The sequence below is a fragment of the Hevea brasiliensis genome, chromosome 1 (assembly GCF_030052815.1).
Source record: "Hevea brasiliensis isolate MT/VB/25A 57/8 chromosome 1, ASM3005281v1, whole genome shotgun sequence".
NCBI classification, from domain to species: domain Eukaryota; kingdom Viridiplantae; phylum Streptophyta; class Magnoliopsida; order Malpighiales; family Euphorbiaceae; genus Hevea; species Hevea brasiliensis.
The window spans coordinates 121991722-122017119 of record NC_079493.1 but is presented as its reverse complement, the minus strand read 5'-3'; the positions used below and the strand labels follow the sequence as shown (position 1 = coordinate 122017119).

General features: G+C 31.6%; 3 protein-coding genes and 1 long non-coding RNA gene across 4 annotated transcripts; 3 read left to right on the top strand and 1 right to left on the bottom strand.

Moving 5' to 3' along the window:
* The first annotated feature begins 684 nt into the window (after positions 1 to 684).
* LOC131181487 (uncharacterized) lies at positions 685 to 2672 on the top strand. The gene is made up of 3 exons (XR_009150006.1): positions 685 to 1160; positions 1906 to 1962; positions 2538 to 2672. It is a non-coding gene; the product is annotated as an uncharacterized LOC131181487 (long non-coding RNA).
* A 2486-nt stretch (positions 2673 to 5158) lies between these two features.
* Positions 5159 to 13931, top strand: LOC110637465 (homeobox-leucine zipper protein ATHB-15). The gene is made up of 18 exons (XM_021787568.2): positions 5159 to 6684; positions 7133 to 7292; positions 7594 to 7694; positions 7806 to 7896; positions 8281 to 8376; positions 8466 to 8579; positions 8673 to 8756; positions 8842 to 8997; positions 9104 to 9178; positions 9341 to 9447; positions 9532 to 9724; positions 10163 to 10348; positions 10456 to 10536; positions 11320 to 11454; positions 11538 to 11863; positions 12429 to 12534; positions 13072 to 13221; positions 13542 to 13931. The coding sequence occupies exons 1-18, from the start codon at positions 6473 to 6475 to the stop codon at positions 13686 to 13688; spliced, it is 2520 nt and encodes an 839-aa protein (XP_021643260.1). The 5' UTR covers positions 5159 to 6472; the 3' UTR covers positions 13689 to 13931.
* Positions 13932 to 14362: 431 nt separating this feature from the next.
* LOC110637454 (uncharacterized) lies at positions 14363 to 15707 on the bottom strand. The gene has a single exon (XM_021787560.2). The coding sequence runs from the start codon at positions 15578 to 15580 to the stop codon at positions 15023 to 15025; it is 558 nt and encodes a 185-aa protein (XP_021643252.1). The 5' UTR covers positions 15581 to 15707; the 3' UTR covers positions 14363 to 15022.
* A 6710-nt stretch (positions 15708 to 22417) lies between these two features.
* LOC110637450 (cell division cycle protein 27 homolog B) lies at positions 22418 to 25246 on the top strand. Its single transcript, XM_058128341.1, has 6 exons — positions 22418 to 22494; positions 22664 to 22679; positions 22775 to 22847; positions 22937 to 23046; positions 23272 to 23318; positions 24144 to 25246. The coding sequence occupies exons 1-6, from the start codon at positions 22418 to 22420 to the stop codon at positions 24268 to 24270; spliced, it is 450 nt and encodes a 149-aa protein (XP_057984324.1). The 3' UTR covers positions 24271 to 25246.
* Positions 25247 to 25398: the final 152 nt, after the last annotated feature.

Below are 25398 nucleotides of genomic sequence, written 5' to 3'. Positions count from 1 at the left end.
GGTTGTGCTTTTTAGTTAATATAGTTTATTATTTTTATTTCTTTATTTAATAATAAGAGCTCCACTGTGATAATTGTTAATGTAAATATTGTATTAATTAATAGAAAATTTATGACATTAAACAGTTTATACATAATGGATATTATAGTTGAGCTGGACTCCTCTAATTTTGATTTTTTTATAGATATTAGGTCGAGTTGGCCTAAAATAAAATTATAGTATTTTATTTTATTTTTGATTGCATGTTGGGCCTTAATTTTGGTACTGGATAGGGCTTTGGGAACAGTGAGATTTACTATGGGATTCAGAGACTTTATATTAGTCCAGGTCCTAATGCTGGTCCGGCCCGTGGGATCAAATCGTGACAATATAAAATTATATTAAAAATTTTTAAGTATATTATTTTTTTTAAATGTCATTTAAAAAATAAGACTGTAACAACCCATAAAAAAAAAAGGTGATTTGAGTTTGGCGTGTGACAATGGATTTTCACTGTCACTGCCAAACATTTAAAAAAAAAAAAAAAAAGAAGTTGAAAATCGGGAGGAGGAAACCCCCCCCCCCCCCCATTCTCTCTTCTCTCCTCTCTCCTCTCTCCTCTCCTTCTCTCTCTTCTTCTTCTTTCTTTTTCCGGTGACCGGCCGGTGACCTCCCAAGCAGCTCCCCACCCGGCCGGCGACCCTCCGGCGATGGCAAGAGCCACCAGAAAACGGCGGCAAGAGAGGGAGGAGAGAGAGAAAACGCGCGCACAGTGGGCAGCGGCTTTCCGGCGCGATTCCGGCTTCATCCGACGTCCGATCGAGGCGATTCAGGTGGCGTTGGAAAGCTTGTTCCGAGAGCTTTCTTTTGATACCAATTTTGCAGCAAATGGAGGTCGGATGAGTGAGATATGGAGGAGAGAAGTTTCGGGTTTTTCAAGTTTTTTCGTCAGATCTACGACGATCTGACCGTTGGATCGACGATCCGAGACCACCTATGGACTGAGGAAGAGGAGAGGAACATGGTGGTATGATCAGATCCGGCAAAAGTCGCAGGCGATCGGCGGCCGGCCACCGTGCGCGGTGGTGCCGGCGGTGGCTCCGGTGGGCTATGGAGATGATTCAACTTCCAGAGGTTTCCTCATAAATTTTTGAAATTTTTGAGACACAGATAAACTTCGGGTAAGACAATTTTTATTATTTCTCTGTCTGTGGAGCATAAATACAGTATTTCTTAAACAGGAAAATTTGGAGAAAAATTGTAAGAAAAATATATGATGAAAGTAAAATTATTTGGAGATATTCTATGGTGCTTGTTGAATTTTTTTGAGTGATTGTAGAATGTTTTTGAAAAATATAGATGGATTTTAGTTAGATTTTTAGCATATGGGCATATCAGATTATTTGAAATTAAGATATTTAAATTTTATATGATTGGTTGAAGCTTGAGGGTGGAGGTTTAAATATGTGAATATTGAATTGGGTTGAATTAATAATATGTTAGCTGTTGGAAACTTATGGAATTGAGTAAAATTCTTGAATAAAATATTAATGGGTGATTAGAAAATTACAATTCATTTTACAATAGCCTTATAATATTATTAAGGACCGCAGGGTAAAATTTTAGAATTTTTAGAGCTTATTTGAGTTGATTTTTGCAAAATGTCAACTATAGGGACTAAAACATAATTTTTAAGATTTTGAGTATTGTATGATTTGGAGGGCCCAGGAGGTGCTATGTGATATTGATGAGATGTGATTGTGGAAATTGAAAATTTAGAAGTGTTATTTGAGTCTTTTTGCAGGTTGAGTAGGTTCCAGGTATAGGGGAAACTCTGCCGGATTTTCGGCATGAATTAGGCTGTCTATTGCCTCTTTAGAGTTTTATCTTAACTTAGTACTAATAGATTTATAATTTAATTATTAGGTGATCGATGTCAGCTATTTTCCTGCATCCAGCAGCCACAATAGTCATCGGTGTACTGTGAGTAAAATATTAATTTTAATTGTAATTTTGATATTATTATATGTTCAAGCATGCCCATGCATCACTTATATGCATATATTTATGTAGTTAAACTCTATGCACGATTTATGTTGCATTCATAACTATTAAAGTGCCATGGATGTTGTTGTGGTAATTTAGAGCAGTGTGCGTGCGTTGGCGTGCGTGTGATGTGGTGTGGACTATGGACAGGACGGGTAGTCACGGCTTGAGATCTTCGCTGGGACCCGATCCTTCGGGGGTAGTCACGGCTTGAGTTCTTCGCTGGGACCCCGATTTGGTTTATTAAGCGAAAGTCCGGCTTAAGTTCTTCGCTGGCACCAGGTTGGATTTAAGAGAGCTGTATAGGGGATCGGCTCCCATATATTATGATTGATATTACTGGGTGTGTGAGTGCTCCAAATTACCTTTTTGCTGCTATGATGTGAAATTATTGCTGTTGTTGCATTTCACTTTACAGGGTGCATTAGTTTTAGATAGTTATAGAGATTATGGTTAAAATTGATATTTTACTCTCTGAGTCGAACGCTCACTCCTGTTCAATATTTTTCCAGGCCACAGGAGGAGACATTTTTCAGAATAACCTGTCCCTTTCCTCTCAGGTTATGAAAAGATTACTTAATTGTATTATTATTCTCCAAATTTGTAATTTAGGACTCCGCATGTGCTAGTAGTAGTATTAAACCTGTTAGGGACTGTATGAATTCAAGTTTTAGTATTAATAAATGAAAAGAAACAAATTTTATGAGTTTTAAATGGTTATAAATGAGGTAACAGGGTTGAGCTGGGCTCCCCTAATTTTAGTTTCTGATAATTTCTGGGCTAAGTTAGCCCGAAATAAAATTATAACAGTTTAATTTAAATTATTTTATATGCATATTGGGCCTAAATTATGGGCTTGGTTATGGGTTGATGAATAGTTAGACTTACTACGGGCCTCGGGGGCTTTAGGCTGGCCCAGGTCCTAGTGCCGGTCCAGCCCATAGGTTGGGTCGTGACAAAGACAAAAGTCTAATTTTCTACAAATATGTTAACATTTAAGGGGACAAACTTATTTATATTTGCTCAATTATAAATTTAAGATATAAATATATAAATTTTATTTAATTATTTTATATATAGATCTTATTATACATGTTGTGTATTAAATTTACATAAATTGAAGCAAAAATTTATTTTATTGAACTTCAAAAATTGTTTAAAAAAAATTCAAAGATGCCTGTAAATAAACATGTTGGGGAAATTTTGACATCATAAAATTGACATTCAATAGTAAATTGAAGTCACACTCATGGTAATTCCATGAAAGGATTTTAACCAACCCAACAAAGTATTTTATAGTTGTGTTAAAAAACAGAAAATAATAAAAAAATGAGTATTGGTTAGTACATTCTAGTTAATAAATCTTTTCAATTAAAGAAGTAGAATTAACCCATTGAACTGAAATTGATTGATCTAGTTATAGTTCAATGAATTAATCATTTTTCAAGAATGATGTAACAGTTTTAGATAATTACCACATAATCCTCATCAAAGAAAAATAATATCTGCACAGCCAATATTAATACTCAAACCTTGAGTTCATGAGAAATATATATATATATACTTATTTTAACTTTACTAAGTTATGGGTTATGTATTTTACTCAGAAAAGAAAAAAAAGTTATGGATTATGTAACTGACAGTGTAGATATTTGATATTTTCATTTAAATTATTCATCTTTAGTAAATTATTATTTAATTTATGTATTTTAACGAAACTAATTATTTAATTTTTATATTTTAAAAATATACTATTTAGTTCATATATTTTACTTGTATTAAACTGCTTAGTTTATTCGCCATTTTTTCGTTAATTAATATTGCTTAACCTATTATTTAGTCTTTTCGTTTTAATTAAACTAACTAGTTAACCCCTATATTTTGAAAAAATATATTAATTGGTACTTATAATTTGATTCCGTTAACTATTTAGTTTTATAATTTATTTTATACTTAAACTACAATAATTCCCTCTCCTTATTTTCTTCTTATTCTCTCTTACTTATCTCCTTATGTTTATTTTCTTATATACCAACATCCTTCTCCCCCTCATTAAAATTTCTATTTATCCAAAAATATATTTTTCAAAATATATAAACCAATTAATTAGTTTTACAAAAATAAAAGAATTAAAAAATAGTATTTTTTAAAATATAAGAATCAACTAGTTAATTTTTTTAAAATAAATGGACTAAATAATAATTTATAGTATGAATAATGAAAATTTTAATAAAAAGATTAAATAATTTAAAAGAAGTAAAATATCGAGATTAAATAATATATTTTTAACATACAAAACTAAATAATTAATTTTATTAAAATACAAAAATTAAATTATAATTTTCACTTTATCTTAAATGTGTCAAATTATATCTAATTTTATTGTGCTATAAATAATACATCAACATTTATTTTTCATTAATATAAATAAATTTTATTATCTTAAAATATTATTTTAAGTATTTTTATGATATAAAATATTTTATTCCAAAATAAAAATATTTTTTTTAAAGATAGGTATAAAATTTAATAACATTTATTTTAATAATTTTTATATAAAATGTATCAAATTATTAATTATGATAATAAATTATTATATTTTAAAAAAATATAAATTTTATAATATGCATTTAATATTTATTTAATTAAATATTAATTCAACTGAAGGGAAGATATCAAAACTTTTCCATCTCTTCAATTTTTTGAATGAAAAAAAATGTAATAGAATTTTTATAATCTTCAAAAATTTCTTCACTCTTACAAAATATTTCTTTAAAATAAATTTATTATTTTAAAATTTTATATCTTATTTCCAAAAATTAACATCTATCGCGCTTAATTTTTTTTAAATAAATTTTTTTATATTAAAAATAGATTTATATAAGTGATTTAAAAATATAATATAATCTTTAATAAAATTATAGATATATTAATTTATATAAATCACATTCACGATTTACATTTGATGTAAGAACTCAAAAACTCAATCATTAAGAGATTTATACGAATTGGGATACTATTAAATTAAAATTTATTAATTCATCTAATTATTAATAACATAAATTTTAATTTATAAAAATCCAAAAAAGTTTACTAACTCCCTAACAAAACTAGGGCTCTCCCCTCACCGTGGAGCTGAGCTCGCAGATTCTCTCTCTCTCTTTGTCTGAAGACGAAAGTGACGAGCCAATGAAAAAACCCACACGAAAACACACACAAGAGAGCAAAAACCTCAAAATACAAAAGAAAAAACAATGAAAACAAAGCAACAAAAGCTCAACCAAAGTACTTTACTTCCATTTGCTTTTTTCCTATCCTCCGCCTTCAACCACTGAGGCTGTTCTTTCTCTTTATTTACTCTCTATTAAAATTTTCGATACCCACTCTACTTTTTCATTTTTCCCCCTTCCAAATCCTTCACATGTTGCAAAAGCCCTCAACTTTTCTCAAAACCGGAAACGCTTCCTTTTCATTTTCTGCCTTTTGTTTTGCTTTTTTGTTTTGGGTGTGTTGATATGATGTGATACGAGCCCCTAGAAAATGTTTCAGCACCTGGGAACGATTGTTTTTGGAGCTTGGATCGCTAATACGGTGCCGTTTTGGCTGGTTCTACGGCCGTGATGGGGAGATCTCTTGATGAAAGATTCTGATTCGCGTTGTTATTTCATTGCCGCAGAGTCCAGCTCGAATCGGGAGAAAGTTTTCTAGGTGTTGTTTCTGTTATTATTTTCGGAAGCATTTTTCAGTGTTTTGGTGAAATTGATCGTTTGGTGTTGAGCTCTGATCTCGAAAGGTTTATGCTTTTCTTGTGTTTGGGGGGTGTCTAGTAATAGACAAAGCGAGGATAACGATGTCTCCAATCTGGATATCGCTGTCTCTACTGGCTTTATCTCTATCCTGGCGCTTCAAAATCAAGCATTAGAGAATACAAAAGTCGAAGTTTTAAAGTGGTCTGGTGCCCATTTATTGTTCTTTCTGGTGGTAAAGGAGGATAATCTATATGGGTTTGCTTTAAATTCTGTGGGCACTGTAATTTGTGGTCGTAAGTTCTGAGTGAAGTTCCCCTCGTGTCGATTTTTATGCTTTTCTTATGTTCCAGGAAGTGTTATAATCTATGCTTAAGCGAAGCTTTTCGGGTTTGTTTTAGGTATTTTAGCTTCTTTGGATATTGTGGGGTTATGTCAATTGCAGTATCATTTCTATCTTGAATTTGAAGCTCCACAATTTGCTTTCAAGTGTTGCTAAGGGAGGGAAACTGCTTGGGTCTTATTTGGTTATGCGTGGTTATTTTGAATTTGCAGCTAAGAGTATCCGCTAGGATCCCATTTGCGCATACTTTTTGGTGCTAACTAAGTGCTTAAATTAGATTTTTGAGGAAAGGATCTACTTGGGTTTGTTTGGATTTTTTGGTGGGTATCTGTGATTTGTGGTGAAATTTATTTTTAAGATGGCAATGTACTGCAAGGATGGTAAGCAACCAGCGAACTTGGACAATGCCAAGTATGTCCGCTACACGCCTGAGCAGGTCGAGGCCTTGGAGAGGCTTTATCACGATTGCCCCAAACCCAGCTCCATTCGTCGCCAACAGTTCATTAGGGAATGCCCAATGCTCTCTAACGTTGAACCCAAACAAATCAAAGTTTGGTTCCAAAATAGAAGGTACATATAAATTTTAGTTTCACATCAAGGAATATCATTTTTGTTTCTTTTCTTAAGCTTAGATTTTCTCCATTTATAACTGCAGTAGAAACAAATTTTTTATTATGTTTTTCCAAATTTTCTTGTTTGGGATAATGCAATTAAGTGGCTTAAGATTCCCTCGGTGATGAAGTCGAATGACGCTGAAAACATTGCACTTAAAAATTTAGTATTTTTTAAGTACATTTAAATCGTTTTCAGTTGGTGTGAGAATTTAAGAAAATAATAGAATTGGGATGTCGAATTTTACCATTGATTGCCAAAAGAAAATAAACAAAAAGAAAGGATTTTTTTCAGCATGTAGTCTGGTTTGGTACTGCTTTTAATGAAAACTATATTTCCAATCATTTTTCTTACTGAATTCTGTTGCAATGTTAATCATAACAATGTGTTTTGTTTTGATTTTCAGATGCAGAGAGAAGCAGAGGAAAGAGGCATCCCGCCTTCAAGCGGTGAATAGGAAGCTGACTGCAATGAACAAGCTTCTCATGGAGGAAAATGATAGGTTGCAGAAGCAGGTGTCACAGCTGGTGTACGAGAATGGCTACTTTCGCCAACATACCCAGAATGTGAGAATTTAGGCTGGCCTTTATTGCTATATTTCCTTTGTACATACCATAGACTTTCTGATTATTTTGGAAATTGTTGATTTTTTTTTTGATAAAAGAAATTTTTGATTAAAGGAAAAAAAAAAAACTTTTGAAATTGCCTTTTCCACTCCATTCCTCTTGAGACTCAAACACAACATTTCTCTTTTTGTATTTTGTATCAGTAACCAAGAGGATTAATGCTTTAGTTTATTTTTTTTTCTTTAATTGAAATATTATTGAATTGTATGAGAATTGAGATAGAATGGTTGTTTTCTAACAGACAACGCTTGCAACCAAAGATACAAGTTGTGAATCAGTGGTGACAAGCGGTCAACACCACTTGACACCTCAGCATCCGCCAAGGGATGCGAGCCCTGCAGGGTTAGTGGGGATATGGTTGTTGGGTCCTTTTCTGTTATCGTGCTTTGTGACCACTTTGTTGTGTGTGAATGTGTGTGAGTAATATTAAATTCATGTTTGTATTTTTTCTAGGCTTTTATCCATTGCAGAAGAGACTTTAACAGAGTTTCTTTCAAAGGCTACTGGAACTGCTGTGGAGTGGGTCCAAATGCCTGGAATGAAGGTATCTTTTGTCACTTTTCTTTTTTCTTTTTAAAATTTTACTGCAAGCAAATCGTTTCTCTCATAAAATATTTCAAAACTAGCTAATATTTTATTTTGCTTTTGGTAAAATCCTATCCAAGGGAGATATAAATGAAATGCACAGTGAACTGAATTTATATCCTTAACGTTACTACAGACCTTGATAATGTTGGCTCCCGAACGCCTTAACTTTCTGTTAATTTTTTACCTTTTATCTTAATTTTGTAATCTACAGATACCGTAAAATCAGTTTGCTCTTGGGTCTTAACTTTTTCTTTTACAAGCATTTAATTTTTTTTTTTTTTTTTATGGAATTGGCTGTTTTTAACGAACTTGTTTTCTCCCTGCAAAATAATTTGTGCAGCCTGGTCCGGATTCCATTGGAATCATTGCTATTTCACATGGTTGCACTGGCGTGGCAGCACGAGCCTGTGGCCTGGTGGGCTTAGAGCCTACAAGGGTAAGTGCACTTGGTTTCTTCCCTTCCTTGCCATTCTTCTAGTTTGAGCTAATAAAGCTAATACATTATACTTCACTATTTCCATGCAGGTTGCAGAAATCCTCAAGGATCGGCCATCATGGTTCCGTGATTGCCGAGCTGTGGATGTGCTGAATGTGCTGCCCACTGCCAATGGTGGAACCATTGAGCTGCTGTACATGCAGGTAAGAATGTTAGTCGTTTGGTACTTTATCATGTCTGTTGGAGGATTTTATTATGCAGTTGTTTAAAACTACAAACTTTTGTTGATGTTATAGCTCTATGCACCAACAACATTGGCGCCTGCTCGTGACTTCTGGTTGCTGCGCTATACTTCTGTTTTAGAAGATGGCAGCCTTGTGGTATGTTCCCCAAAGTTTTCAATTTTTTATTCATAACTTCTGCTGTTTTAGCTTTTTTATATTAATTGTGTCTGTTTTAATTTAGATCTGTGAAAGGTCACTTAAAAATACACAAAATGGCCCAAGCATGCCACCTGTACAGCATTTTGTGAGAGCTGAAATGCTGCCGAGTGGTTACCTGATACGACCTTGTGAAGGGGGTGGCTCAATCATACACATAGTTGATCATATGGATTTAGAGGTGGGCACTCCTTTACATTTTTTCATTTGATTTTTTTGTTTGTGAAATGTGAAGTTTCTTATTGACCAAAACTAGATAATAATTTGAATATTAATTTGTCCACCAGCCCTGGAGCGTGCCTGAAGTGCTGCGGCCCCTGTATGAATCATCAACAGTGCTTGCTCAAAAAACAACAATGGCTGTAAGATTGCAAGTTTATTTTCTTCTTGTTGCAGTGTAATTTTTCTACTTCTCGAGATTTTAAACAATTGTAGTGGCCTATATGCTTCTGGGTGATGTAATTGCAAGTTAGGAACTGTAGAGGATCTAATTTTTCAATTATGTCTTTTGTACTTTCTCTCAGGCTCTGCGCCAGCTAAGGCAGATTGCTCAGGAGGTTTCTCAGTCTAATGTAACCAACTGGGGCAGACGACCAGCAGCACTACGATCATTGAGTCAGAGGTTAAGCAGGTTAGTACCTCCTGTTTTATAGTATGTAATCTGGTCTGTTAATTGTTACCTTGCATTTAGAATCTTGATATGTAATTATGGCAGGGGTTTTAATGAGGCACTCAATGGTTTTACTGATGAGGGATGGTCAATGATGGGAAATGATGGCATGGATGATGTGACTGTCCTGGTGAATTCCTCACCTGAGAAGTTAATGGGTTTAAATCTTTCCTTTACTAATGGATTTCCAGCTGTCAGCAATGCAGTTTTGTGTGCCAAAGCATCGATGCTTTTACAGGTTAGGATACCAAAATATTTCATTTGATAGGTTTGCTAGGAAATAATTGGAAATAAAGACTGCTTGAACAATTAACTATAATAGTTGCACATTTTATCATTTTGTTAGGCAATAGTGTCTCTGCAAGTCTGCAGGTGTTATGCTGTGTTCTAACTTCAAAAATGAAGTTCTTGTAATTGATAATCATATTTCCACAGATTTATTCTGTCCAATGATCATTACCTAGAATATATAGTGTAAGAATATATTTTAGTATATGTATATCATTACCATTTCACTACTTTTGGTATCTACCCAGTAAAACTGAAAGATTATGGGATTGTAGAAATTCTTTTGAAGTTGTACTTACTAATCTTCTGGTTATTGTATTTTACATCAGTGTTAACATTTATCATTTTTCTTCCTCTTTGTGCCATGGCCCATGTGCTTCTCCTTCAGAATGTTCCTCCTGCAATCCTTCTTAGGTTCTTGCGGGAGCACAGGTCAGAATGGGCAGACAACAATATTGATGCTTACTCAGCTGCTGCAATTAAAGTTGGTCCTTGTAGCTTACCAGGGTCTCGAGTTGGAAGTTTTGGAGGTCAAGTCATACTCCCTCTTGCTCATACTATTGAGCATGAAGAGGTGAGCTAGTTGATAAAATTATATAGCTGTTATATCATGAAAATAGGCAAGCTGTTTCTTTGTCGTTTTTGCTCTCTTTAATGTGATGAGTTGTCTGTGCTTATTAGTTTTTGGAGGTCATTAAATTGGAAGGTGTGGGCCATTCTCCTGAAGATCCAATGATGCCTAGGGACATGTTTCTATTGCAAGTAAGTATTGTTTCTTTACACTTCTTTTTGGGGTAATGTTATTATCAACACGATATGGAAGATGTCCTGGCAGGAGGAAGTAAATGGTTGGATCAAGGAGGTGGCATTTGATGGGATGGGGTGGATTTAAGGGCGTGATTGTTACCTTTCAATGAAAATAAGATTTCATTGGATATGACAATTGGATGATGAAATTGATTGTTGATTGAAAAAGGATATAAAGTGAGGGAAAGCATTTAGATTCTAATGAAGTTTTAGTTGGCCGATATATGGAGTGAGCTACAGGATTTGAAATATGGACAAGTTATTTTTTGAATCTTCCCCTTTGTCTGGTGTTCAACAATATTCAGTTATCCTTGTATTTACCTTAAATGCATTGTTGATGTATCTTCAAATATATGTGTACTTAGCAAAGGGAATCTCTCTCTCTCTCTCTCTCTCTCTCTCTCTGTTCATAACTTACACAAGTTCCTGGATTAAAATTATGGAATGAAAGGAAAATTCACATTTTTGGTTCTCCGACTGCCCCTTCTAGATAATGTTGCTTAAGCTGGATTGATTATGGTATTTTGGGAACAGTCAGTATGGTTAGTGGTTTTGAATAATTGGTTATCTCTGTTTTGTTATGTTCATTACGACTCTGAATTTTAGTAGTTTTAAGAGGGAGGGTACTGCTTGCTTATCATTATACTTCTGCTGCCATGGTAGCACCTTTTACCTTTATATAGCATTCTTCATCATGGTTCTCTGGCTTATTTATCCCTGTTTGCTCCATTTTGACAGCTCTGTAGTGGAATGGATGAGAATGCTATCGGCACCTGTGCTGAACTTATATTTGCTCCCATTGATGCATCCTTTGCAGATGATGCGCCTCTTCTGCCTTCGGGTTTTCGCATAATTCCCCTTGATTCTGCAAAGGTTCGTTAATTGTATTAAAAATCATGTATTTCTCAATTTGTTTCTCTTGCACGTTCTTTGTTGATGCATTATGAATAATGCAGGAAGCCTCCAGTCCAAATCGAACCCTGGATCTTGCTTCTGCTCTTGAAACTGGACCAGCTGGAAACAAATCCTCTACCGATTATACTGCTAATTCTGGATGTATGAGATCTGTGATGACAATTGCATTTGAATTTGCATTTGAGAGCCATATGCAAGACCATGTAGCATCCATGGCTCGACAATATGTCCGAAGTATTATATCATCAGTTCAGAGAGTAGCATTAGCACTCTCTCCTTCTCATTTGGGGTCACATGCTGGTCTTCGGCCTCCACTTGGTACTCCTGAAGCACAGACGCTTGCTCGTTGGATCTGCCAGAGCTATAGGTATGGCACTTACACTTTCCATGGTAGTCTCTCAATCTGATTAGTATTTTTCCATGATATCAATTTATGTGGCTTGGGTATTTGTGCTACATTTGAGTTACATGAATTGGATTTACTCTGAAACTGAGATATTTTCTGCTTACTGAATCTTTGATGTGCACGATAAATCAATTCTTTTTTATTGTGACTAGTTTCTCTGACTTATACTTCTTCTGGTTCTTCTTTCTAAATGTAAAATATATTGGGGCTAATGTGTTTTAACTTATGGACTTGAAAGATGAAATGAAGTTGGTTGTTTAACATTTTTCTCTGATCCTACTATATTTTATAGTTTTGATGTACCTCATTAATGCGACATTATTTTCTTAATTAGCTTGAATTTGGGGTACAGAAGAGGAAAAAAAAGCTAGGTTGCTTGTGTCTTTTCACTTGTATAATAATACCTTGTTGTAATACATTATATGAAGTCCCAACTTAAATAAGTATTTCAGGACATTTTGTGTTGGAAGCATTGCATTGAATAAAGGCTGTGTTTTGTTTCATTTGTATGGCCATAACTTTGCAGGTGCTACTTGGGTGTGGAGTTACTCAAATCAAGCAGTGAAGGAAGCGAAACCATTCTCAAAACTTTGTGGCATCACTCAGATGCTATCATGTGCTGCTCTCTGAAGGTGCATAATACTTTAATACTTTCTCTTTATCATTTTGAATTTTACAATATGAATACCTAAATTCGGAATCTTTTAAAATCTGACCTACCCACCTTGGCGTCCTAACATGTCTTCCAAAGGAGATATTGTACAACACTACACTAAATACATTGAATAGAAATATTTCATGCAAATTGTTAGTAATGTTGATTTTTTTTTCCTGAGATACTTAAAAAACATTAGGAGTCTTTTCTTTTTTTTTTTGTTATTTATTTTCCTGCTTTCTTACTAGATGAATCTATGGAACCAGTGAAACATTATATGTTTCATCCTTTTCATCATCAACATTCAAACCTAAATTTCAAAATTTTCATTCTGCCAGTGCAAGTGGAGTAGATATTATCAGCTCCTTTTCGTTTAGATGCATTTACAATTATGTATTTAGATGTGAATTGCCAAGTTAAGTGGTTCTTGTGAAATTTTTTTTTCAATTTCCATGGCTAAGGGCTACCTATATATTTGAAGCCATTTGCTCTAATACTATAAAAGCATATGCAGGCTTTGCCAGTCTTCACTTTTGCAAACCAAGCAGGGCTTGACATGTTGGAGACGACTTTGGTAGCCTTGCAAGACATAACTTTGGAAAAGATATTTGATGATCATGGTCGAAAGACTCTCTGCTCAGAGTTCCCACAGATAACGCAACAGGTTTGCAGTTCTCCTAGAAATCTGAATATCTGATCAAAGGGAATAAAGAAATAATGCATGACTAAGAAATTATGCTCAAGGAAGTAAGCATTAGCATGATTGAGCCATTCCAGGATATTTTAGATTCCTGGGTAAAACTATAGAAATAAATGGCTTGCTGTTCAAAAACTTCTGTTAAAACATATTAAAATTTACTCGTATTTTAATATATATATATATATATATATATATATATATCTTTTGGTCTAGCATTTTTGTAGTAGACTGTATTACACTTGACAGTTTGGCATGCTTCGTCTCATATGTCTTTCTTCTGCTAGGGTTTTGCTTGTCTTCAAGGTGGAATCTGTTTGTCAAGCATGGGCAGGCCAGTCTCATATGAGCGAGCAGTGGCCTGGAAGGTGTTAAATGAAGAAGAAACTGCACATTGCATCTGCTTCATGTTTATAAACTGGTCTTTTGTCTAAGATTCGGTCCATAATCCTGTGAGGTTCAAAGAAAGGGAACTCCAGAACTGTGTTGTTTTGTTGGCATGTCTATCTTTAATGTATAACAGCCTTGGAAGAACTAAACATGGTGCCGTGCTCTTGTTCATTTGCTATGTGTTAAACTTCATTGTGTGTTGGAATCGTTGTCCCAAAAGTACCTCGGATGGTTGTATTTGACTTTTATATTATTAGGCTGCAATCACTCTGTTTCAGTTGGTTTGATCTTTGACCCTGTCTCATTTTAATTTTCCTGATGGATTTTGAGTTGGTGTCTTGTTCTGGTTCTGTTGCATGAAAACAGATTAAGGCCTTGTTTTGGGTGATTTTTTTTTGGATCATTGTCTGAATGATTAATCATTAGTAATAGCTGCAATCTTTTGCATAAAAAACTACTAAGGTGGAAAGGGCTATGAATTATTATTCCCAAAGGTGAGAAAATTATTTTTTCAAACCTTTGACGCAGCAACTTAAGAATTAATTGCCAGTTCATTTATGTTACTGATCAGTGATCACTAATAGTGAGTCTCACTGACCGCTAATGTTCATTTATTAGTTGAATTGATAAGAATATAATTTATATGGATTTATAAATTTAAAATTTATATTTGTTTCTCAAAAATAATAATCAAAAAGAAAATAAAAGGCTGAAGACGTATTCAAAGCAGCATAATAATTTATTTAATCAATTCAAAATAGATATTTATCCAGATATATAGATTGAGTACATGGTTCAACGGAAGACCCAGAGGTTAGAGTGAAAGTGAGAACTATATTTGACACAGCCCTTCACAGCGTCTAACAACTAAATCCTTGTTATTACATAAATCATCAGCTGAAAATTGCCACATTTTGCCAATAAAAGAACTGCTAGCCAGAGGATTTTTATGCATAACAGAAGAAAGTGGCAGGAAGAGCAAGAGAATCAGAGGTTTTGGACAAATTCCACGAGAGAGAGAGAGACGTACTGATCAATTTTTGATCATGTAAGATAACCCAAAAGAGCAAAAGAGGGAAGAAAGCAGAATTTAGACCCACCTAGAAAAACCAAAGAAGTTAAAAATATATGAAAGGTGGATGCAGAAAACAACCAAGGGAAGAAAATAAAATGCCCTTTAGTTGAAAGGGATAAAACAAGCATGGATCAACCCAAAAAACCTTTGCAAGGTAACCAAAAAGGTTGTTCCATAAAATGAAGCCAGGAAAAACATGTGCAAGACCTGAAGGGGATACTCATAGAAAGGCAATAATGAAAAATAGTTAATGGTTCAGAAAAGATGAGGATATTTAAGAACATTAAGAAGTCTTTTGGCCACTCAATTTGCCATTGTAAAATTGGTCATGTCCCTTGTAATAGCTGCAATGCAGCTAGAACTCCTGGCAATCCCTCCTCCATTCTTTTGAGCACCTTTAGGACTAAAAGATTGTGCCCTTCTTGTGCTTTTCTTCAAGATCTCCCTCATGGCCTCAGCTTGGGACAGGACTGGATATGCCCTACCAAACTTGTTAAACCTTGCACATGCACTCATATGAGCATTCACGGCCTCCTCTATTTTGCATCTTTTTTTCTCCTTCTCTTCCTTCACTGCTTCTGCACACAACCCACAAATCCACTTCCCTAAAAACTTGTTACGAACGCGATCAATGTACTCGGGGGTGCACTCTTCACTCATGCCACAACACTCACATTTTGCATCTTCAACCTCAGATATTGGTGGGAGCTGCTTGATATCTATTGCTTCCTTGCTCAGTTCATAAGAGATATCGGATATTGTTCGATGAAGATTATTGTCGTTTGAGAGTCTTGGTGGCTTGGAGAAGCTGATGGTCTTATTGTAAGTGCTAGCAATAGCCTCTCCATCTGGTGGTGCCATGATTGACAAAATAACCAGAAAATAATCAAGGCACCTGCAGAGTAGGGTATGAGTGATTTGAAAGGGAGAAACTTGTAGATAATTAACTTGGAGATTGTCTTAACGGTTGCAGCTAGAGGGTAAGTACATGCACCATACTTATAGTAGTTCACTCCCCTTTTCTTGAGAATCTTAACTGTGAATTTCTGTGGATCTTGGAGACTCACCTGTCAATCATCAATTCAAGCGTGAACAATCGTGAACTTGCTAGATATTTCAGGAAAGATTAGTAAGCCAAACAAGTTGATTTTACTTTTTGAGGGTTAACTCTTAACTTTAATCAGCACCATATGACTACCACCTCATTGAAAAAATGAGGATATTTTGCATGTTCAACCTTCTTTTTTGCCTGTTTTGGTAGATATGTTGGGTGTGGATCATCCTCTACCATTCCTTTCCGTAGTTAGCGTCCAATAAATGCATTCTATTTGCGGATAAGAGATGGCTTTTTGTATTTTTGATAGGGTACTTGAATAGTTGAAGCTGTAATACTTCATAACTTCGTTATAATTAATTAATTGATCATATATATATTTTGTATTTTATACTTCCCATTGGAAAATAATTAAGGAATTATTATGGGATTATAATTTGATATAATATATAATTATTGGGTTCTTCTTATGATATGCTTTAAGGATATAGAGCTTAATATATATATATATATATATATATATATATATATATATATATATATATATATATTCTTTCTTTTTTTTAATCCTAATAATTAATTATGAATACTGTATAAAGATTACAAAATTTAATTTTTCATTTCCCCTTCAACAATTATTTTTTCATCTGAAAGTATTATAAAACTTTAGAGCATTCACGAGGGATTATATTCTGACCAAGCACAATTTAATTAGCTATACTTCACATATATAGATTCACGAGCATCTAAATCATGCTAACCACAGGTATTTGAAGCAGTTAGGGATCACAACTTGGAATAAAAAAAGTCTCTGTGATATGAATCTTTCTCCATACGTGGGTTATCACATATATGTTGTGGACGGCTACTTCATAAATGTTTTTAACCCTAACTTTTACGTGCATGCAATGTGATAGTACTGACATATAAATAAGCGGATGGATATGACCTCTACTGGCTTGATTCTTTGCATGGTTCCTGTGGATCATCATTAATGTGATTGAACCTGCATGCTATAATTGGAAATTGAAAAGATATTGGGCTTTTAGACAAAAAGCTAGAGCTCCGCCAATCCACTAATTAATCAGCTTCGTGATCATGTATCTCGATTCGTTGGACATTGAATTCTGTGTCAAACTTTTTTTTTAATTACTATTTTATGAGTTAATTTTGTTAAAAATTTCTGTTAATTCATTTTTTTAATGCTTTTAACGTTAAAAAATATAAATAATATTTTTTATGAAACATATAAAACCTAAAATTAAAAAAAAAAAAAAACGTATTTGTGTCTCTCGTTTCATTCAAAAATTGTGGATGAAAGAAGATACATAATCTTGTGGACGTAAATATATAATTGGCAGCTCAATCTTATGGAGTAATATTAAACATTTATGAGTTAAGAAAATTGAGGCTGCCATGCATGCCACTGAAGATTAAGTTGGCATCACATAAAGTAGATTACTTTACAATTTTATTTATACATCTTTCATGCGTCATCATATATATATATATATATATATATATATATATATATATATATGATGTAACTTCTTTAAAAAATATTTTTTAAAAATATATAAATATAAAATCCTCACATCAAAAAAATTATTACATAAAATGAGACTGTTTTTAGCGTATATCAACTTTTTCACATGAATAGAGTTTTTATTATTTTTTTTATAAAAAAAAATCTCACATGAATAATAAGTTTGGCATAAATTTCTCCAAAGCGAAGTCCAATCAGTGTATAATTTGATGCTCCACATTAACATTATGACCTTAACACATTAATTTCGAGAGAGAGATGAGAGCATATAATTTCAAATTACCTAGCTAATAATTTCTTCTATTAAATAGGGTTTTAAGATTTTGAGGAAGAAAAATATTTTATAATATAATAATTTAAAGATTAATTTATAATTAAATTTTAAATTTAAAAATAGAATTAAAGTGGAAAATATATGATTTTAATAAATTTTCAAATAGTTAATTAAAAATATTAAAAAAAATAAATATAACCTATCGATATTTAATATAAGTGATTTGATATTTTTATTACTTAAGCGATGTCGATTATTCAACTTATCATGGATAAAGAAAATATCCACTGACTACGTTTTATCCCTTAGTGGCGTTGACAAATAAAAATTAAATTTCATCCACTGTACTTTCATCAATTATTGTAATGAAATTGATTTTAAACTTTAATTTATAATATAAAATCTTTGTTAACTTTAATTTAGTGCACATGAAAGTCTCTCTTATTTTAGATAGTCATTTTACAAATTATAAATCGAGTAAATTTCATTTGCCATTTCTTTAACTTTGATTTTTATAATTAAAATATTTTTAAATTTTAATTTATAATATATGACTTTCTAAATTTTAGCAAACAATAAAGACTTATAGTTAGTTCCCCGATTATCAAGCTAATGTGACATGCATTAAATAAAAAAATAATGATCTCTATCATAGTCTCATTCTCTCTTTTTGTCTCTGCCTCCCACATTCCTCCCATACCCAGCTAAGCTTAGCTTCTGTATTGAATTGCCCTCCATGGCCCGTATCCGCATTGTGCCTAGAACGATTCAGTTCATTCTGGTCGACTGGTGAATGAATCGCTGAAAAAAATCAAGCGATTAGGGACGTAGACCTTGAATTAAGGGTGAAGTGGTAAATGACATCATCCTACTGCCACAACGTGTTAGCGCTTAAGCCATGTATGAGTTAAGAGTAAGGGGTGGCTACGGTTCAAGAATAACTGGTTACGATTCACAGACTGCTGGTTCATATTCAATGATATTATGAACTTGAACCAAACCATTAGGAGACGGTTTGGAAGACAGATCCTGAATCGTCAGTTTCGGTTCGAGCCCGGTTTAAAACGGTTTGAAGAATGGTTCGCAAAAGGACTGTTCAAGACGGTTTGGAGGATGATTTGAGAGCAGTTTAGAGACGGTTTAAAAGTGATTTAGATGAAAAAAATTAGAAAAAAATTTTATTGATTCATAATTTAAGTTATATTTATAAAAATATTTTAATTTTTCTTAAAAATCTTTCAATCAAAATAAAATAAGAAAAAAGAAAATTAAAATAATTTATCTTTAAGAAAAATTTAATAAGTAAAGACTTGAACTTTATTAAAAAATAAGAGATTAAATTATTTTTTTTAAAGAAATTAAAAAAAATTGTATGAACTTAATTTGCCTGTATATCCCTTTAGGATTTACAGGAATTAAAATTTATAGTTATAGATACTTGCCTTTTTTTTTAAATTATATGATAATTGATAATTAAAAAAGTATAAAGAACAAAAAATTAAAATAGAGGGTATTGAAAATTTTATTGAGGACATAAAATAATAATAGAGTAATTGAGATAGTATTGAAAATTTCAGTAAGCATATAAAATATTAAGGTAGGAAAATTGAGATAGTACTGGAATTAAAAGAAGTGTAAAAAATAATTATTTAGAGAATTTGAGAGAAATTGAAAAAGTATTAAGAATTAAAGAGAGTGTAGAAAATTAATGATATATATGAATGAATTAGGAGAGGAGTGAGGTATTTATTAAATTCTTTTGTATTTAAATCGCCGGTTTAGTCCTGTTCATAATTATTTATTCAATCCGATTCAGAACCGCCAATTCATGATTCCTAAAAAATACGAACCTAAACCAAATTGCAGAAGGACAGTTTCGATCCGATTTGAAACCGGTTCCAGTTTTGAGCAGTTTCGATTTGATTTTGACCGAATCAATTTCAGTTCGGTTCCAGTTCGAAACCAGACTGTGGCTGCCCCTAAGTTAGAGATTGAATTTAATGTAGGATTTTCTTGTTTGGTTTCGATCTATCATCATCAATTTATTAAATATATAAATTCTTTTTCATTCATGATAATAAAATTTAAGTAAAAAATTTCTTTTAGTGTCGTTGGAGTATTAGGTTGAGTTTGAACTTAATTATTAGAAGTTTTGAGGATGGGATAATAATTATAATAACGCTTTAAAAACAGGACACTAATTATATAATAGCGTTCAAAATCAGATGCTATTCATAATAACGTAATAACGTGTAACTGATATCAATTAAAAATTATTAAATAAAATAATTAAAAAAATGAAAGGAAAGCCGAACGCTATCGAGGTAGCGTTCAACATTATTTTTTTAATTAATTATTTTATTTTATATTTTTAAATAAAATGTAAATATTATTTTAATAAATAATGTTATAATAATTAATATTGTAGATCATAATATTTTTATTATAAATAATTATTTTTTAATTTAAAATTAAATTAAATTTTAATTAAATAAAAATTTAAAATATAAAATGTTATTAATTTTGTTTAATAATTACTTCTAGAAAATAATAAATTACTAAATATTTAATTAAATTTTAAATTAAATAAAAAAGTTACAAATATAAAATATTGTTAATTTCGTTTTAATAATTATTTCAAAAAATAATTAATTATTAAATTTAAATGTTATTAATTTTATTTTAATAATTATTTTAAAAAATAAATTACTAATTATAATTAAGTATTGTTATTAATTTTTTTAATTATTAATTTTATAAAATAATTAATATTTATTGCATAGTATACTAGTTAAATAAGATTCGATTCGAGCTAAATGTTAACTCTTAAACCTTTTACTTTCACCAGTTCAATGATTGAATCAATTTTATAAATTTGTTTGTCTCGATTAATGTGTGCATTTGGTTAATATTAATTTTATTTACTATATATTTAATTAATTTTAGGCCAAATGACAAAAAAAAAAATTAAAACCTTTATGTTAATTATCAATTTTAACTAGGGTGACAACAAATTGAGTATTTATGAGTACTTAATTTGACTGAATCATAATAGAATAAGTTTGGATAGTATATAATTAAATTTGAGACATGGTTGAATTTAAGAAATAATATATGTAATGAGTTCGAATTTGGGTAGGACAATTTTCACAAATACCTTACCTGTTATTATCCCTACTTTTAATCAAACCTTTTATTTTTATCGATTTAATTATAAACTTTTCATATTATTTTTAATTTTGACAATTATATATAATTAAAAATAATTAAACTCATCAATTTACAAATTATTCAAATATTTTTATTTATATGTCAGTTCTAGCTCATCTATTTAATTTTATTAATTTATTAAATAAATTTAGTATTTTTATTATTTTTAATAAATTTTTTATTCATAAAAATATAATAATTGAATAACATATTTAATATTGTAATCTTAATAATTAGGAAAATTAATAATAATGCTTAATTATAATTAGTAATTTATTTTTTAAAATAATTATTAAAATAGAATTAACAATATTATATATTTTAATTTTTATTTAATTTAAATTTTAATTTAATATTTATTAATTTATTATTTTTGAAAGTAATTATTAAAACAAAATTAATAACATTTTATATTTTAATTTTTATTTAATTAAAATTTAATTTAATTTTAAAATAAAAAAGTTATTTTTATATAATAAAAATATTATGATTAAAATATTAATTATTATAATATTATTTATTAAAATAATATTTATATTTTATTTAAAAATATAAAATAAAACAATTAATAGAAAAAATAATGTTGGAGCTTTCTTTTAATTTTTGTTTAATTATTTTATTTAATAATTTTTAACTATAATTAGGTGCATGTTGTTATTGACAACATCTGGCTCAAAAAACTGTTATAATTAGTGTTTCACTTTTAAAACGGTATTATAATTAATGTCTCATTCTCAAAATTTTTTAACTCAATATAATTTTACTCTTTTAATAATTAAATTTAAATTTATTTTTTTAATATATTATTTTTTTTGCTATACACGTCTAATAAAAAACTTTATTAGGTTTGTGTTGTGTTAGAAAAAGGGAAAAAAAAATGGAAGCTCTCTCCTCATACAATACCAATTTTTTTCTACAACATATTTAGTTTGGATTATTGATATTGATGACGAAATTGGGTGGAAAATGAAGAATTGTAATGATATGGACAATAAATATTTTTTGGGGAGGAGAGATATATTTTATTTTTTTTTTCTGATATTTTTCTTAGGATTTATAAATTGATTATCTCAAATAAGATAAAATTTTTTATGTATTAAATTAAAACTAAGAAAGTTTTATATCACAAATTAAATTTAAAAAATTAGTAAAAAAAAATAAATTTGAAGAATGATCTGTTACAAAGCCGCAACTTTAGGTGTGAATTTACGAAATATTATCGTATGCTCTTGAAGCATATGCTCTCCTTGTAAAACATTTGACTCATTGTTCTTAATTTAGACAATAAGTATATTTATGTATGCATAGAGAGCACTGAACCCGTATGAACGCTAGGACTTTCCCGAATTTACCCATACATAAACAAAACTTACCAAAGAAAACTCTGGCAGTGTTGTATTTTCCTTCGAAACAAACACTCCTCCGTTACTCCACTGACAAAGCACATGCCTTTTCAACGTTGAGGCCGCGCGTCACCTGCTCTCTTGTGTCTGCAAAGCAAAAGAACGAAGAAACTACAAAATCCTCAAGAAAATCATAATCTTCTCTGTTTTTTTTTTTTTTTTTTTTTTTTAATAAAAACAGAATCAATCAAATGGAAATCATCCTGGTGAAATGCGTGGAAAAGAACCAAATGATGCTCAGAAACCCCATCTTTCTCTACGAACGCCTGCGCTGAATTCCCCTCCGAGGTTCTTTTTTTTATCCCCTTGAAATTGGTTTAGCTTGGAACCCAATGGCTTCGTTTTCGTGGTTTCTGTTTCCAAACTGATTTGGTTAACTTTGAGAGTTGAGCTATAGTTCTCATGATTGCTAGTTTACTTTTACATTGGTGAATTTGACTTTGAAATTGGCTTTAAGCTGCGAAGCTGAATTTGTGCATTGTGAAAGAAAAATAATGTATTAGTTCAAAAGAAATGGATTAAATTGTTCAAAATTTATGCTTAATTCTAATAATTGCTGACAATGTAGGTGAACTTACAATTACTGGGTAGGTGTTACTTGAATAACAATCAAGCTTATCGTGCTTATCACATTCTAAAAGGTATTAACTCGTCGCTATGATTAGGCTTGTACTGACTTGAGAGTTTGGTGTATCGAAATCTCATTCTTGCTTTCTTTATAAAATTCGAGGCACAGAAACAGCTCAGTCTCGCTATTTGTTTGCAATGTCGTGCTTTCAGATGGATCTTCTTAGTGAAGCTGAAGCAGTATTATTGCCTGCTAGAGAGCCTGATGCAGAGGTATCCTTTGCATTTTAGCATTCTATTAATTGATGTTTATGCACTGTCATCACCAACATCATCTTATGTATTTCCTCCCCCAAGGCATTGAGCATTCAGTGCTTTAAAAGGGGGATAGGGTTCTTAGATGGTCATCACAGCAGATAAAAGTGTTAAAATTTTTTTGGTGTGGATATGTCCTGGTCTTTAGTTGGCTCATGTTGATGTGATTTCTGTAATATGTAGGTTCCAGAAGGCGCAGCTGGTCATTACCTTCTTGGACTCATATACAGGTTAATGGAAATTATTGTTAATTTTAATATCACAGTTTGAAGTTTTCTTTGTATTTGTATCTTTTCATTCTTCTTAGCTCACAAAAATTTGTTATGGCATTACATGCTACTAGTCTTCATTAATTCAAGATTTTACGAGAATGAAAACCAGAACCATGAAACCCTTTTTCTTTCCCAGAGGATTCAGGACTCACATGTTGTTAATTATGTGGGAACATGTTCTGAAGTTGTTGGATGAAATGAAACTGGCTTCACCCTCACCAATCTGGTACTCTGGTTTAGACATTTGTGTAAGATAGAGAGCTTATCACTGTGCCAAAAGTTTAAATTATTAGCAGAGGTGCAACTCTAACACCTTATAGCATGGTAGCCCAAACGTCATGGGTCGTGGACAGGATGCTGGCTTATTGAGCTATTCCCACTCCATGCCAACAATTTGTTTGAGTTTACTTCTACCTTTCTGATCAATTTAGCAATATATTCAAGCACGCAAGCTTCCCATGTGGGATCATGCTGGATCTGATTGGGCTGAGTTCATTGACAACATGCATATCTAAGCCTTAATACATCATGAATAAAGCTTTCACGTGAGCTTCTTGTGAAGATCATGGTTAACATGCATGGGGATGGGTATAGGCTTCTATATTTTAACATTACATATTTATTAGCATGGATGATTACTTTATCAGCTAGATATGTTAGTGCTACAACCCTCTTATGTCTCCATGTTCTTTTCCAGGTAGGATCTAATGCATTTTAGCTCATCAACTTGTTAAACATATCAACTTCTCATGTGCTGTTGGTTTTCTGATCTTTTCCTTTTAGGTATACCAGTCGGAATGAAAAATCAGTCAAACACTTGAGGAAGGCATTGTTTATCTATCTGTTATTTTGGCCTGCATACAAGGAACTGTGTACATTAGGTCAGTGCAAAGAATATATTTGCCACTAACTTTTTTTGAGATAATGGAAAAACATTTGTGTTATGAGTAAGGAGTAGAGCAATTAGGGGGTTGGTCCAGCAGTTAAATAGGGAGATTCTATTGTACTAGTCTATTGTAATTACTCTCCAGTCAGTTGTAACTGTAGAAAGCAGTTATAAGATCCAAAGAAATATAAATAAGAGCTTACTTGTAAAGAGGAGACTATCGGAGATCATTAATAATCAAAGATATCTCTCATCTTTGAAATATGCTCTTTCTCTTCTCATGCAATCTATTTCTCTTCTCTACTCTCTCTTCTCTTTTCTCATCTATTTCTATCTCTTTCTCTTTCTATTTCTCCGTTTTAGTAAATGTGCAGGCTGATATGTAACAATTTGATTGCTGAACTTCTTAATGTAAAAAGATTATCATGATTTATAAGGTTCTTTTCAGTAAAGTAATTACATTTTGTCATCTGTTTTTGATTTAATGGGTTATTAATTCTGGAAATTTTCATATGCATCTTTGAGTACAATATTTCAAGGTGAGATGGACAATAAAACACGTCTACTTGCTTGCACAAGTGTAAACCCACTTATATGTGTGCAGCATAATTGATGGGTGTTTCATCCATGAATTTTGGTCAGTTTTTTACGCAAACAACTGTATATCATTATTTGGTGATCTTTTCAATTATTTATTGATTTATAAGATGCATACTAATATAAGTGGAAATGAGACAGAATTTTCTGGCATTACAATCTATATCTATGTCCAAATGTCATTAATTTGTTATACGTACCCATTTATAAAGTGTATTGATTGTGATATCATGACCTAGAAGACTCTAGTATATTATTGTGCGTGTTTTAATTACTTCACTTCTGTTCATTTTTATTGCGTGTCTTGTTTTGTTCTCTTTCTTTTTACTTGTAAGGCTTAAAAATCTCTTGTAATACACGTGCATGCAAATCTAATAGAAAATCAATAATTAGGTCCTAGCCTTGTGTGATATGCCTCTTTAATGTTCTCCTTTAAATAATTTTAGTTTAGCCCTTTTTATGATCAATTAAATGGTTAATTGATTTTGAATTATGCAAGAAATATTGTATTTGCATTTGTTTTAAGGCCTAGCTGTATACTTTTCAGGTGCTGCA